At 35.2% G+C, this 17,270-nt stretch overlaps 1 protein-coding gene across 4 annotated transcripts in view; it reads left to right on the top strand.

Moving 5' to 3' along the window:
• The window catches only part of Rfx3 (regulatory factor X3), a 264,034-nt gene that overhangs the window by 114,235 nt on the left and 132,529 nt on the right, over positions 1–17,270 (top strand). For all 4 annotated transcript variants that reach the window (XR_002025914.2, XM_010640114.2, XM_010640117.2 and 1 more), the window contains exon 2: positions 3,001–3,125. Coding sequence is in view for 3 of the 4 variants with exons in the window: in XM_010640114.2 (XP_010638416.1) it covers positions 3,001–3,125 (125 nt within the window). In the remaining variant the exon portion in view is untranslated. The remainder of the gene's footprint in view (positions 1–3,000; positions 3,126–17,270) is intronic.

Here is a 17,270-nt window from a genome sequence, read left to right on the forward strand (position 1 = left end):
GAAACTTAGAACATCTAACCTGTTCTAGTAATTCAGTGCACAGAGCTTTAGTATGGTGTTCAAAACCTACTTTTGTATTTCCTGCCTGTAGGGCCTTGGGCAGGTGGCTTAGCAACTCTGCACCTCTATTGACTAACCTCTAAAATGAAGAAAACCCATAATTATAATAACACAGTCACATGTTTCTATCAGTCATCAAAGCTTGGGTATTACTTCCTTTTATAAAGTAGGTGGTATAAATGTCTTCAACTTTGTTTTGTTTCAAGCCTCAAAAATATTCCAATTTCAATTTATAGGAATAGATTTCTGGCTTCATTAAAGGGACTCAAACTCTCAGCTATCTGTAGAGGCAAAGTAATGAATATTACCATTTAAATAATTTGCCTGTAAACCACATAGTATGGGCTCACCTTTTGCAAATTTTTCAAGAAAATCAGAATTTGCATTTCAGTGCATATTTTTCTTGATAGTTAAGGATTCATCTGAGGAAAACAAAATCGGTCTGTGGAGTCTAACATAAGAGGCCATGGCCAAATCCATGGCTTTGGTTTCCTGAGGCATTGTTTTTTCAAATCATTAGTTTTTGAAAATTAAGAATTACTTTGAAGGTATATTTAATTTTAAACAGAATTTCTTTCTTTACACCACTTCATGTGTTTGATCTAAAATACTAGATATCAGAATATGGGTGATCGACCTGAAAAGGATATGTGGACTAGTACACTGTACAATGTATGGGCATACAAGCTAGTCTTGGCAAAGTTTCTAGCCAGTTCCGGGGGAAGAGGAGGGAATATTAGCATAAGTGATTTCATGTAAATAAAAATTATCTTCATTTAAGTAGCTTAGAGGAGAAGCGATAACTGGTAGCTCTGTCTTCTTCATCTGTGCCCTAAACGAAAAAAGACTAGCAGGCATCTTGGAGTTGGCAAGAGAGACAGACAGAAGCCCCAGAAGATAACATCTAATGTCTGGTTCATGCCTCATCTTTGGAAGAAAAACTGCCTCAGTCTTGCTAATTGCTCCTCTGCTATATACCACTCACAGCATCAAAGCATATAAATGTGTAATAAATCAAAAGTTCTTGATTTCTGTTTTCTTCTTTGTTGAACTTTCTCCCTCCCAATCTCTGATGAAAGAAAGAGGTGGAGGCATAGACAGGGTTCCTAATTTGCGTATTCTCTCCTGAAATTTTGAGAACCTTCCATTGATCTATATTATGTAGGAATATTGTGTAATGAATACTGCTATTCTCATAAATTTTTAGGCATGTCCACAGTCTTTTTTTTTTTTTGGTACCGGGGATTGAACTCAGGTCCTTGTGCTTGCAAGGCAGCCCACCGAACTGTTGAGCTAAATCCCCGGCCTCCACCGTCTTAATATGGTAGTCCAAAAGATTGTGTGAGCATGTGTGCATGTGTATATGTGTGTGTTTATAAATCAGTGCTAATTTTTTTAAAATGAGCCACTATTTGTAAGGTTTCACATAATTTGGATTTCAGTTTATTGGCCTTCCTATTCCATCTTATCTTGCATCTGAACATTAGGTCACCCATGTAACTTGGGTAAAGGGGTAACATCCCTTTACTTTTATTCTGTAGCCCCTAGCCACTTCTGTCTGTGGACCTGAAGTTCATCAGTTGTAAATGGAAATCATAATCATGTCAACAGTATTGGGTTGTTATATGGGTTAATTTATTTATGAATTGACATGTAAGGCATTTAGAAAGATCTTTTATTTTTATTTATTTATTTTGGTACCAGTGATCGAACTCGGGTCTTTGCACTTGCAAGGCAGGCAGCGGAACCACTGAGCTAAATCCCTGGACCTAGAAAGTTCTTTTAAACATTTGTTAAACAGTTAGTGATAACTGCCACTGCTGGACTTTTATGTGTTAAACTTTATTGTATTGTTTTAGAATTTTGACCAAGAACAATAACAAAATACTGAGATCACATTCAGAAATGCCAGCATCAAAGTCTCCAAATAAATAGAGACTTGAAGTTAAACAAAAAATGTCCCAATGCTTCTCCTGTCCCCATTGGGTTGAGTTTCTTCTACTGTCCCTGTTGAGTGAGTTTCTTAATATTTGTGGACTTTACTTTCCTCATTTATGAAATGAGAGGTGTTTTGATGTCTTCAGAGGTCTCCATACAAAATCGAATGAGATGATAGGTTTGGAGAAAAGGAAATGGAAGAGGTCGTGCTATGACAAAACATTCTGACAAGGGTTAATTTTCTGCTTGAGAGAACTAAATACTCTAAGAATTTTTAAAGGAAAATCAATGCTTACTTTACTCTTCATAGATAGAAGCTATTATGCAATAGTTTTATAACTACTAATTAAATACTGTCCCCTCAAAGTCAGGGAAGAAAATGAGAATTCTGGTCCCTGCTCAACAGCAAAGAATCTCATATTTATTTTATTGAATATATAAGTAGTAGCTTGAGAATATTAATTAACTTGATCTTTTGGCTAAATTCAAGATGTATCAGTTGATTTTTTTGATACACAGTAATTTTTATATCACTGAATAGTTAGTTTTGTAGTTGGAAAGAATCTTAAAAATGATTCATTTTACATCATATTCCTTCTCCAGGGACATCCTGATAGCCTATGAAAGTGTCTAGAAAGTAGTTTCCACCAGGTAGAATTTGTGTTCTGAGAATTAAGAATATATTGACATTATTTTGAAGCATAGTTTCTAAAGAAATTGAAGTATTTATAACAGATGAGATGTAGGGACAGCAGTTCTCATATTTAACCTTCATAATCTCATGTTAACAAGTACTGGTGAGAATTTTTAAAATAAAAATGATTAATATTTTTCTATATTTAAATAGTGGTCAGGATGACTACAACATATATGAATTATAGCAGTATATTGCGAAGAGGTATGATGAGAGTTGAATGTTTCTGTACAGAATATTAAGCATTAATGAAGCTTGTTATGCATGGACAGCACGGTAAATTTTATTTCTGTTTTCATGTATTTCAGAGACCATCATGCAGACATCAGAGACTGGGTCGGACACAGGTTCGACAGTGACTTTGCAAACATCTGTGGCTAGTCAAGCAGCAGTGCCTACACAGGTGGTACAGCAAGTACCAGTCCAGCAACAGGTAAGGATCTGCTGTTCTCAGAGAAGGGGCTTTTCCTTTCATCATGCTGTCTAACATAGCTGTTCCCAAAGGTTGTTTGGACTTTACTTTCTCACCTCACTGAATGCTAAGATAGGCATAGTTCAGTGCTTAGGTCTATATCAGCAAATGTTTCTTCAGTATTCCCTGAGTGTGCCATAAAAGTGAATACCAAGATTATAAGCCTTCTCTAAAACAGTTTAACTCCTAATGAGAGTTGCTTTCTTGACTTGACCAGTTAAAAGATATTTTCTCGTGATATTTTCTTTTCCTCCCCATTGCATGTCACAGCCTCCTGTTTCTTTCATATTGAAATGTCAGCAAGAATATTTTTTATTTTTTGGCACATAGCATTAAAGCAGGCATGCATGTACTAAGGAATTTTTGTTAGAAAACACCTTGGCATTTTGTGACTGCTAAATATGTTTAATGAAAATGAAATTAATTTAAAGTTCTAGAGACCTGACCCATCTATTAAACAGTTGGAAAGGAATTCATTATCAGCGGTTTGCTATAGGCTTATTCATATGCAGGGCATTTGACTTGTTTTAGAAAAATACTGACAAAGTGACGCTGTTCATGTCAGTTAATAGTTCTCCGTGTAGATTGTGAACATATTGGTCTGTCATTTCTTCCAAAGAGTGGTATGAACCGACGTGAGAAGGATCATATGTCAAGTAGCATTATCTCGACACTCAGAATTCACCAGTAATTTCTTACCTTGTAGGAGAATCTTTAACAAATCTTAATTTCTGCCATTATAAGTAAATGCTTAGAGAGAGGGATATAGAAGGACTCAAGATTATGTTCTTTTCAAGGTACAGAATTGGGTTGGGTATGGAGGGGGAGTGCTGGGATCTCAAAGAACTCTGACTTTTAGGGCAAGTAAAGATACTTGAAATAAGTACTTTTAAAAAAATCTTAGCACATTCCCTTTTTGTTTTTACAGTACATACATACACACCTTCCTCATGTTTCATGTTCCAAATTGATTTGGTTAAATTATATGTCAGTTTTTCTACAAAAATATTTCATGTGTTTCAATGTATTCATTATTCTTTCTTTTTTAATTTTTCTTTTTCCTTTTTTTGTGACAGGATCTTGCAGTGTAGTCCAGGTTGGCCTTGAATTCACTGTGTATCCCAGGCTGGCTTCAAATTTGCAGAGTTTTCTGCCTCAGCCTCCAGAGTGCTGAGATTATAGGCATGTGCCAACATTACCAGCTTTCTCTTTCCTTTATTTTTTTTTAGCCATTGAAGATGAGTCTTTCCAAAATAATGTTTTGAAATCCTCTGGTTTTGATTTATGTCATTACCACTTTCAAAGCTGAATATTATTCAGGAAAGAATAGCTTATGTGGTATCAACCAGAGAGCAAACTGAACAGCAAGTGTGGCATTGTCCTGCACACCTAAGTTTAAAAAGCAGTTTGTAAATACTAAAGAAGCATAGTTAACCTCACTCTAGATTGGTTTTCATCTCCTTTATGAAAGGATGATTTTTAGAATACCTATCTCTGGTAAGAATGGGATGGAGATAGTGTTCCTACCTCCAGAAAGTGCCCTTTGAGCCACTGAAAAACCTGTAGCATATGTGTGACTCTATCCTGGACTCTGCCTTTTCTTCATCCTACCTTTTTTTTTTAAAGACAGTCTTCGTTTTATATTGTATATGTCAGTGTATACTATGAGCTTACAAAGTGTACCTAGTAAACTCCAGTTAATACAATATTTTTTATAGGGTAGAACTTAAGTTCCTCTCCTCTTTCATAAATAATATCTCAGAGACAACTAGTTATCTTTTTTACCTATTATTTTGAAATTTACTTATATGTTTTTAAAATAGCATATTTATTTCATTGCTTTTAAAAATATTTTTTAAAAACATGTCTTAGTTTTAAGCATTGTTTTAGCCTGTTCTCTTTTGGTCCCTTACACACCCTCATGTACACACACACACACCCTTCCCATTCCTCATGCTACTGAGAATTTTAGGTTTTGATGTGAAAATATAATTTTACATGTCTTAGCCTCGTGGTTACATTTTAACTTCCGTAGATTAATATTCACTGTTTATACTACCCTGATAGATAAATTTATTCAAATATAGCTTATAGTAAGCAATGATTACCTTCTTTTCCTGTAAATTCATTTATTTCCCCTGGATTTAATGATGTATTTCTTCTAGTTTGCAATACTACTGTGGACAAATAAAGCACTCTTTATTTCTGATCCTTCATATGTGGCCTCTGTGATTTTTAATTTTTCTCTCTGAAAGTTCATGAAATATTTTACATCTAAATTCCTTGAAATTCTATGCCTAATTTTTTTCCTTTGGTTTTTTGACATAGGTCTTAATATGTAGTTTAGGTTGGCCTTGAACTCACTATGTAGATCAGGCTGGCCTTGGACTCGAGGTGATTCTCCTAACTCAGTCCCAAGAGTACTAGGATTGCAAATGTGTGCCACCACAGCTGGCTCTTCTTAGTTTAATATATTATGTTAAAACTGTCATGGGTCTTTCCTGTGCGAATATTCATATTCTTTAGTTCTAGAAAATTTTCTTCAGTTTTTTTTTTTTTAATCGGTCCTCTGGGACTTTCAAGGTAGGGGATGCCTTGCATTTCCTTAAACTAAGCAAAAACAATGAGAACTCTTATTTTCTGTTTGTCAAGAAAATATATATCATTGAAAGATATGAGTTCAAATCCTGGCTCCAGCCCTTTCTAGTTATATTACTCTTCATAAATTATTAATATTTTTGAGGCCTAATGCCCTATGCAGTAGGTACAATAATACTTAGTACATATGTACCTAAAATGGTAGTGTATTATTAAATAATTTGGGGTAGTATCTGGTTATAGTAATCCTTTAATAATATTTTTTCTTTCATAATCTTAAAAAATTTTTTTTACTACTATAGTCTTGCCTTGGTATCTGTGTTAGACTGGTTCCTGGATCCTCCATGAATTCCCCCCCAAAAAAATCTAATCCTTTATATAATGTGATATAGTATTTGTATATAACCTACATAATTCCTCCGTATAACTTAGATCATCTCTTGATTATTTATAATACCTAAGAGTGCTATGTAAATGATTGTTGTACTGTATTATTTATGGAATAATGACAATAAAATTCTGCCATGTTCAGGTGCATTTTTACTTGTACATTTTTGATCTATAGTTTGTTGAATCCACAGATGTTGAACCCACAGATACAGAAGGCTGGCTATATTTATTAGTAATATTAATAGTGATAGTATTCTCTTATCTTCCAATAGAAAATCAAGGGCTTTTTCCCTTCTCTTTTTTGTATTATTTGGCTTTTAGCCATCTTTTTGGTTCACCTGTTAAAGTAACTACTCCTCTCTTTTATTATCAAAACCAGTATTGCTTTCACTTTCTAAGCATAAATCTATATTCCTTCCTTGTTTTGAACTGGATTATGAATCGAGGAGGTAGGCTTTAGGTCAGAACCAACATCAACTTGATGTGACCTGCAATAGTGATGTTGGTGCCTTCCCTCTGGATGTGCTTTCATTGTAGTAACTGTAACTATTACAAAATACCAGAAGATTTTTCATAATTATCAATCTTAATCTGTTTTATGTTATTCTAACAGAAAACTACCAATAAGGTAACTTATTTAAAAACATTATTTCTGAAATTTATGGAAGCTGGAATGTTGACTACCAGTGGGGCTGGTAACTTGGCAAAGCCTTTATCATGTTGAAAAGTGGAAAGGCAAGAGTATGACAGTGAGAAAGTAAGAGAAGTCCTAACTCCGTTTTGTAACAAGTCCACTGTTGTGATAACAGATCCACTTTCCAGATAATGAATTCACTCTTGTGTAGTGAATCAACTTATAAAAGCAGTACCCTCATGACCTAATCATCTCTTAAAGTTCCCACATCTCAACTCTGTTGCATTGGGGATTGAGTTTTCAACACATGAACTTTGGGAGATACATTCAAATCACAGCAAACAAGAATCCCCAGTCTTTTATTCAGTTAATGAAATACAGTATGATAATGTTGAATGAAATGTGGTTTTCTAGTTAGACATGAGTTTAGGAAGTTAAGGTGAAAATGATATATTAATACTTTGGCTAAGTGGAATTTCACTTTCTGATTAGAAGAGACTCAAACTATTCCAAAGGACTGCTCTGAACTTAATTGCAAGAAATTTTATTCTTGAATAAATCATTTGGTAAGATCTTGTATAGACTTATTTTAATAGATTTGTAGTTTTGTTCTTTGAGCTGTACAATTTATTTCCCATTAATATCTAATTTGCCTATCAAATGATCAGTTTCAACATTAGTAGTACTCTTTTTGTTTGGAAAGTTCAGTTTGTTTTATAAAAGTTTTTACATGAATGAAAAGTTAAGGATAACTGGTATTTCTGTTCAGATAATATTTTTGTAATGTAGAATATAATTTAAACAGCACACACGGTTGTAGTTCTGTTTGTATTGCAAAAACAAACAGCTAAGGCTGTGGGTATTTTATGAAAAAAAAAAAAGGTGTATGTAGCCAAAAGGTCTGGAGGTCTAAGAGAAAGGCACTGACATCCTGAGATAGAGGGCCTCCTTCCAGATGGCATGAAAAGGTGTGAAGTGTTCAAAAATGATAAGCAGGTGTCTGCCAAAGAGTACACCTGTGATAGATGTCAAGGGGAGTTTCCAGTCTTGCTTTATTACAACTCACTCTTGTGGTAGCCAGTCTGATTTCACAGATTCTTGTGAAAAGAACATTAATTCTTCTTGAAGTCCCCAACACTATTTAATGAGAATCAAGCCTCACCCTGAGTTTGGTAGGATCAAACCAGAGTATCTACCTTTTGCCAAAGCAATTCAGAGGAATTGTTTATCTGTACTAAAAAAAAAAGACACTCAGGCTAATAGGTCTCATTATATAGCTGAGTTTGTCTGCTAAAGGGCCTGAAGGAGAAGGTTTAAGGTTTGAATTAGAGTTTTTATTTATGGTATAAGCTGATCCAAGAATGTTTTCCCAGAGAGACTGACTTGATTTAAAATCTGAGGAATAGAGGTAATGGTGGTGGAATAAGAGGTGGTTTTTGAGAGAAAGGAGTATAAGTATAGATGATGCAAGACAAAACCTGGTGGGTTTGTGGAGCTGAAACAGGGTGGAAATAGTTGGAGGAAACAGTGAAGAGGGATGAGTAAAAAGCAGTGAGTTGGGATATTAAAAGCTACCTGGTCAGGAGTTTTGGTGTCTTGACCATCTGAATATGTTTTAGTCTCTATTGTAAGCCATTTGACATTTAAACAATTGTTATCCTTGTGAAGTTATTCCTATTCTACTTTTGTCAGTTGAAACAACTCATAGTAACAGAAACTACCATTTACTGAAAACCTGTTTTTTGCCACTCTCCGTGGTTAATGCATGGCCCATTATTTCTATGGCTTAAAGCAACCTGCGTAGTCAGTGGTTTTTCCCTTTTGCCAGTGAGGAAACTGGAGCTCAAGGAACTGAAATAAATTGCTTTGGATAGTACTCATTTAACTCTGACAGCTTTTGCTCATATTTGAGAAGTATACCGTAAGATAGTAATTACCAAATTAATGCTTCTAGGGTCGATATATTTCTTTTATGAGTATGACTTATTTGTGTTATTTGCTTAGCAAGTGATTCTTTCATGGAACAGTTAAGTACTTGGCAAGTAGTAGTGCTTAATATGTATTGAAGGGACATACTAAATCGTACACAGACTGGTCTGTTCTATCTGAAGCATTGTGTATGAAGAGGAAAGGACTTGGGTCTTGCCTACTTATCTTTCTTTTGCCCTGATAGCAGCTCCTGACATACCTTTGTGGCACATTTGGTATTTATGGAACACAGTTTGAGAATCATCTCCTTTCCTGGATCCATTTATAGCCAGTTAAATTGTTCACCAGAAACCTTCAAACTTTATACCTGTAGCAAAGGAGTATACCAGAAGGTTATTTTCATAGAAGACACAGGTCTTTTTAAAAATTCTACAAAATGATTGTTCTGCCCTTCTTTTTATCAAGAGCTGCTTTTTTACCTGTTTTTAAAAATTTGTGTTGACAGTCAGATTTTTAAATGCTTTCCTTTTAATAATATACATTCAGACTGCTTAGATGTGGCAAGAATGAAGCAAAATATATGCAGGTATCCTTTTCTCAGATTGCCTTCATTTTAACGTTTTGCTATACCATTCATAATTTTCCCTCTTTTTTAAAATGGTTCTGTATTTAAATTTATACTTAGGATCTGAGGTTAGACAGGATGGAGAAACTTTTAAGTTCATATTTCTTCTTTTGCTGATTATTTTACTCAACATTTTGCAGCTCAGAGATTTCTAATTGCTTCACTAGTTTTGCTCACAACACTGCCTAATAATGTATAGTGATTGATAGAGCTGAAATTAATCCATCTTGATGTAAAGTATATTATGTACTTTGCCATGGGATTGCCATGTTTAAAAACATCATATTTAGGGCTGGAGATTTAGCTCTGTGGTTTGCGGCCTGCCTCACAAGTGCAAGGTCCTGAATTTGATCCCTGGTACCCAAACAAAGCAAAAGACATCATGTTTAAATCTATCTGTGATGTCCATCTGCCACACCACCTTTCCTTGGAGCCAGCTGACTATGGACCAAAACTTCTACAAACTGTGAGCCAAATAAACCTTTCCACCCTTAATTTTAGGTGTCCGATATTTTGTCTCAGTAATCAGAAAAGTAACTAAGACACATATAAGATGGTGAGTTCCAGAGACTTTGGGCAGCCCCATCCCTATGGCCTTGATAGTTGCAGCCAACGTAGTCTCTCTTGGGCTGGCTCTGTTCACTGCCTCCATCTTTAATCAGCAGACTGTCCATGTTTCTGGTATGTCTGACTTTCTGGGGTCTCCACTGCATCTTTAGTTTCATTTCCACAGCTTCGTACACTTTTTTCAGTGGCTCCTGGCTTCCTAAACCATCCTTTGAAATGAAGGTAGAAAGCTCCTTGACCTCAAAATTCCTGCATTCTGCATGTGACTAAACCAGCATCATGTGGAAGATACCAATTTTGGCTGTCAGTGGGAACAGTTGCCAGGCCCACTTGGATAATGGCTACAGTGGCCTCTGAATGCATGAATGGCTAAGCAGTGAAGTGAATTCTGAGGAACAAGTTCTTTAGGGTGTTATTCTTAAGGATGGTTTTCAGGGACTGTGTTCTCAAATGAAAGATTTATGCTTTTGCACCCTTATACCTGTGATGAGTGGGTTTTGCTGAATTCTGAGATGCCATCAAAGCATCTTTCTTCTTATTCTTGTATTAAGTACTCGGTTTCTTTTTATGGCACCAGTGTTTTCAGGAACCACATGTTCTTTGGCTACAGCTATATAGGTGGTCTCCTTTAGGCCAAAATTGAAATTTTTCCAAGTTGTTTTCCTCTGCCTTTTGCCTTCAATTCTTGCTTTAAATCTAGCTAAAAGCACCCAGCAGTTTTTACCTACCATTAATTAATCCATCACCCTTACTCTCAATCTCATGCGAAGTCTCAGGACACCAGCAAAATATAGACAAATTTTTGCCGACTGAACACACATTGTCTTTGTGCCAAACGGAAAACTCCCAAGCCTGGCTTTTTTTTTCCTATGTGCATTTCTTTCAACATTCTGGTCTAAGCTCTGAATAGAATCACCCATCATTCTGGTTATAGGATTCTAAGGTTTCTCTAACTCACATCTCCAAATCTCCCCAAATTTCTCCAACAGACCAGTTCTAGAGGCTTCTAAATCTCATGGTCACATACAGTACTAGCAATGACTCCACTTCTGGTGCCAGTTTTTTTGTATTGGTCAGCCTTCCAATTACTGGACGCAATACCTGATGCCCAGAATTTGCAGAAGAGGTTTATTTTGGGTTATGTTTTAAGGGGATTTGGTCCGTGGTCTGCTGGCTCCAAGGCAGAGATGAAGGGTAGAAGGATGTTGGAAGGGTATGGTGACCAAAACTATAGAGTCCATGGCAGCAAGAAATAGAGCATAGTAGTAGTGCCAGCCAGAAAATGGGCCAATGAACATATATAGTACCTAAAGTTATGCTTTTATGACCTAAACGGAAACACCCAGCACATGCCTCATGCATTCTGTGGATAGATCTCAAACCAATTAAGTTGGCACTCTACCTCACCCACCACATTCCTTGAGCTTCTCTTTTTGTACTTTCTTTTGGGAGCTCGTTTGGCAAACTGCATATCTGTTACCTGTCATGAATGGTGTTTGAGTGCTAAGCATAGAACTGACAGGTAAACAGAAGATAATGTAGAAAATGGCAGTGCCTGACATTGGTAAGTGGAAACAGTGGGGAGGAACAGATGATATCGGTAAGAAGTAAATCAGCTAATGGTAGGGGGCAACTACAGGCAACTCTAGAAGATGGTACACTGAAGAAGTACCACTCAATCTTAGTTTGCTGAATTTACCCATGATTATAATAAAAATCAGATGAGAAAATATATATAATAGTGCTTTTTAAACTGCAAAGTATTTTATACTTACAAAGACAAGTAATTGATTTCTATGTGAAACATGTTGCTAGCAACTGGATAATGGTATATAGATGCATTTTTAGATATTCTGAGTGTCTGTATATGTTTACTTATATCATGTTTATAATGAAACTGAATAGATTGTAGGTTGCTCAACAGACTGCACTGTAATAGCCTGCCATCTCTTTTTAGTGTATTTCTTATGTGTTTATGATCTTTTTGATGCTAGATTTAACTATTTGAATTATCTATCTTTAATGACAAACTCATGTACCTATATATTGTGACATGAAATCATTTCAGTTAACAGAATAAATGCCTAAATATTTGATCTTTAACTCTTTTTTTTTTTTTCGGTACAGGGAATTGAACTCGGGTCCTTTTGCTTGCAAGGCAGGCCACCGAACCTCTGAGCTAAATCCCTGTACCTGATCTTTAACTCTTTATAGTCTCTATTTTTGAATATTTTAAAAACATGTGTATAATTTATAAGTAATCTTTTTACTGAGGGGAAAATGATAAAAAAATTTTGGAAACTACTGAATATTGCTTACCATATTACATCTTTTTAGGAAAGAGGTATAATTGAAATACTTTTGAATTCACTTATTTAAGTGCACAGTTTGAAGAGTTCACAAATATGTATGTATGTACCCATGAAAATGACGTCATATCAAAATAAAGTATGTTTTCTTCACCCTAAACGGTTCCTTCCTGTTAATGGTAATAGTTTTAATTGTACCCATGCAGTGAGTTATATCATGCTATTATTGTATTGTCATTTTAATTTGTATTTCTCTGATAATGAATGATGTTGCGCCTCTTTATGTGTTCATTGGCCATCTATATATGTTTTAATATTTTTGATCACTAATAATTTATGATTCTTCTATTTCTACTTTTATTTAAATGAGTAAATACTTAATTTACATCTAATTAGACAATTTCTATAATACACTTAGATAAGAATAAGCAATCTTTAAAAATTTTATGTTAAAACCAAGAAGAATAAGAATAGAAAAATTAATTAGTGAAGTTTTATATTATCTGTAGGAAATAAATATTACAATCAAATGATATGAGACTTTGAAAAACATCAATTTGTATTGAGAAACTTGAGAATTTGTAGGTAGAGGGCATGGAGATTTGTCTATAATAAACTAGTTACTGCAGTGCGTTACAGACAGAGCTAGACAGGAGGAATAAGCCTCAGTTTGTTGAGGTCTTACTGGGACTCGGAGTGAGGATGCAGAGCAGGACATGTGCACAGCGCACCCAGGCACAGATGTGGCCATAAAAATGCAGAAAGGCAGAAGAAACTGCACTTTATCCTTCCTGGAAGTGAATGGGCTTCAAAGTAGAAGTGACAGCTTTGGGGAGAAAGGAAAAGTCATGTTAAATTTGCAGAATTTTCTATTTGGCCATAAGATTTCAAACATTTAGGTTACACCTCAGCGAATCTTTTCAGGGAGCATGATTTGAGTACTAAGTCACTAAAGCTAATTTCTTGCATTTTAGGGATTAAGGTTTCTAATGCACATACTGCAGATATTATCAATAATATAGGAAAAGTAAGTTACTCTAATTTCGTTCATGAACCTTGCATCAGGACAATGATCAATTATGAAATTGTTAGTGGTAATTCAGAGACTGAAGATGGAGATCTTAAATGTCATCTATTCTACTGTTTTGGTTTCTTTTTAAACATTTAAGCCTGTATTATTAAATTTGTGGTAATATTGACCAATCTGACCATTTTTAAACAAGTCATACAGTAATGGTAAGTGGATTCACATTATTGTGCGAGTGGTTTACAAAAACTCTTCATCTAACAAAACTGAAGGTTCACACCAGTGATGTAAATTAGGGGACAGTGAACCTTTTAGAAACGAGATGCCCAAACTGCAACCCCCAAACCCACTTATTTATAGGACTGCACCAGCACTGGCTCTCTGTGCTCTGTTACGTGATGCTGACCTGCTTCGGTGTGGTGGTACAACTTGACTCCCAGCCAGCAGAGGGGCTCTGCGTGCCTGGTGCTGCACTTGTGTCATAGAATCGCCACAACCACTCAATGCCCACAGTACAATTCCCTGTGCCCTGAAACCACTATTTTTAGTTTGTTTCTATGAATTTGACAGCACTACTCACCCATCCAGTTTCTTTCTTTTTGTGACTGGCTTGCTTCACTTAGCATAGTGTCCTCAGAATTTATCCCCCTCGTAGCATGTGTCAGAATTCCCCTCCAGGTAAGTGCTGATATTCCACTGTAGGAATATATCACATTTAGTTAATACATTCATTTGTCTGTGGACACTTGAGCTGCTCCCACCTTTTAGGAGTCGTGAAAAATGCTTCAGTGAACTTGGTTGCACAGATATTTCTTTGAGACTTTGCTTTCAGTTCTTTTGAAAATTTGTTCCAAACTGGGATTGCTGGGTCGTATAGTAACTTTATTTTAAATTTCTTTTGGAACCATGATACTCTTTTCAGTAATAGCTGCACCATTTTGCATCCCTATCGGTGTACGGGGTTCCAGTTTCTTGTTATTTTCCTGCCTTCCCTTTGTCCTTTCCTCCCTGGCTTTTTTCTCTCCTCCTTCCTTCAGTAGCCATCCTAATGGGTACAAACTGACTTTGAGTAAATCTTTGTTTCTTTTTTCTTGTTCTTTTTCTACCTCCTCCTCACGCTCCTGTCTTTCTCTTACCCATCCATCTCTCTTCTTCTTTTAGCAAAGAGGTTTGTATGTAAAACCGATACTCCTGTTACTCTTTTGGAGGATGAGGTTGGGACTCCTATGTGCCACCGTCCTCCTCTTTCTGAAGAACAGAAGGGACAGTACAGATCTGTTTTGACTTCCTTATTTAATGATTAAGGAAATGGATGCCTAGACAAGTGCAGTCATTCGCCTTTCATTACACAAGCAACTAGGAATAGCATTTTAACTATAATGGGGAATCTGAAATATTGGGAGATCTCTAATTATGAATGGATTTCTAAAGGTTACCTGTTCGGTGTTTTGATATTTTCTAAGTGTGAAATCTGTATTGTATGAGGATGTGAAATAATTGTGGGTGCCCTAAGATAATAAATGGACCACAGTTTATTCTGGGGAAAAAGGTTAAAAAAAAATTGGAGTAGGGAGATTATTCTCTCTTCTATTGTCTCTCGTTCACTTGGAGTAGTCAGTGAGGTCAGATTGGTGCAGCATATCTAAAATATCTCACAAATATCCGATAAAATGTGTCACTCCCACATATATATTTAAAAAAAATGGCAGGGGCCTGCAATTTAGCTCAGTGGTTCCACTGCCTGCTTCACAAATGCAAGGTCCTGAGTTTGATCCCTGGTACCCAAAAAAAAAACCCAAACAAAAGAACAAAAAGAGCAGAAGTCAAACTTAAAGATAATATGTAAAAATAAATGGTTTGCATATTATTTAATTTTTTAAAACTTTTTAAAAAATAGTACCAGGGATTGAACTCGGGACCTTGTGCTTGCGAGGCAGGCAGCAGCCCCACTAAGCTAAATCCTCAGCCCTTTAATATTTATTTTTGAGTATTTTATCATAATAATTAAAGATGGAAGTTATTAGTTCTCCTTTTTATATTGTATTATAAAGCTTTTTTAAAAAAGGAATTTGAAAATTGGAGAATCATTTAAAGAACTATTATGTGTATAAGATGGCAGTGGTATTTTTATGATCATTAAGTAAGAGGTATTACATGGAAAGTATATAAAATATTACATAGAAATAGCATATATGTTGCCTTAGATTTGTTAGTAAAGAAGCAAGTTTAACGAGAAATTGAATATCAGTAATTTATTTGAAGGTGATCCTTGTAAATAGCAGTAGGATTTGGGGAAACTGAGACAGGGAGTGGCTTTATTTAGTACATATGTAATTATGCAAATTACAACTGTGGATATTTAGAAATAGATCACAGTAGAGAAATCTGGGAGCCATTGTAGAGGGGTGATAAAGCCTGGGATATTTATATATGGATCCCTGTCACTCATTGGCAGGGATGTTCATGGGCATGGGCAATTTCCTGACATTGCTGGGTGATGTGTAGGCAGGCAAAGAGGGTTCTAGGGGCATGAGAATCTCCCAGGACAAATAAAACAAAACTGTAGGTGCTGTAGTGAGAAGCCAGGCTTTTGTAAATTGGAGTGTTACATAAGGGTGAACATGTATGGACATGACGTATTTTTATTAGAAGAATGGCTACCTGTTGTAATTTCTATGGCCAACATTTTCAGAAATATGAATTTCACATACTTTTTATAGTACTTTGCAATTAACATCGCATGTAGAAACAGATAATGAGATATTAGAATGAGTACCTTTCTGGTCCTTTGACATTCTATTATATAATTATTACTTTTGTCTAAGATCATCAGACGGTAAATTGTTCTTGTTACCTAAATCCAGTCCTTCCCATTGCTAATTGAGTTTATCCTTTTAGATTGTTTTCTCAATGGCCAGATACTACTGAAGGTATAATAAAGACTGATTACTTGTTACATCAGTTTCCTGTCCTGTACTAATCTACCTTACTTTAGGCTTCTTTCAGTAATCCCTTTCCCAATCATTTAGTAATTTATATGACTGTCTTGAACTTCATCCAGCTTCTGTTCATCTTACTTAACTTAATGAATCTGTTTTTTATAACTGCTTTTTGAAGATGATACATTTATTGAAGTCTTACAGTTTAAATTTCTGGCCACATGTAAAACTTCATAGTTGAATAATAATTTATCGTTATACTGAATAGAAATTTGAATTACTCAAATTATACAAATCACTGAAATTATCCCTGAAGTCATAGCACATCTATGAGTATATCAGTTATTTGATAGTTGTTATAATATATTTTTATAGCTGTGGTAAGTAGAAACATTGATTTAATTCTAAGTACTTTGCTTTAATATAAATAAAGTAAAATTAAACAGTGGTAATTAACTGTGCCGCTAGAGAAATTGAATTGATTGTATTATTTTGTAAGAATCTAAATTTATCTTATTAACTCCATTGGCCAAAAGAAGAAGAGGGAGGAGGAGGGGAAAGGAGAAAGGGAAAAGGAAGAAAGAAAGAAGGAAAGAAAAAGGACTCCGTTGCTAATTCTATAAACCAAAACATTTGAAAAATAGAAACTACTGCTAACTATAAACAAGCAATTCTGATGCTTAGAAATTTGCTCTTGACAGCAACTTTGAGTCCCATTTCAATTATAGATATACAGTAGAAAATAAATTGAATAAGTTTGCCTCTAATCAGTTTTTCCCTTGAACACAGGAAAATAATTCAATAATTATTTTGCTCCATTTAAAAAAGGATTCATTTTATGTTAAAGTCATATACAGAATCTTTGTTTTTAACTTAATTCTTGGTCAATATCCTGCAGATGTTTTGCTTACTAGTGTTGCCACATGTTGTTATTTTTAACCTAATAATTTGCAGCTTCACTTTTCTGAGGGAAGACACCCCTCCTTCTACAAATACACACATACTCACACACTGCAGAGTAAGTTGCAAGTTACTTATCTGGACATTGTTTTTAAAAATTTAAGTTTAGTTTGCAATTGCATTCTATA

This window comes from Fukomys damarensis, unplaced genomic scaffold (genome assembly GCF_012274545.1).
Source record: "Fukomys damarensis isolate Sample0158 unplaced genomic scaffold, DMR_v1.0_HiC HiC_scaffold_31, whole genome shotgun sequence".
Lineage (NCBI taxonomy): Eukaryota > Metazoa > Chordata > Mammalia > Rodentia > Bathyergidae > Fukomys > Fukomys damarensis.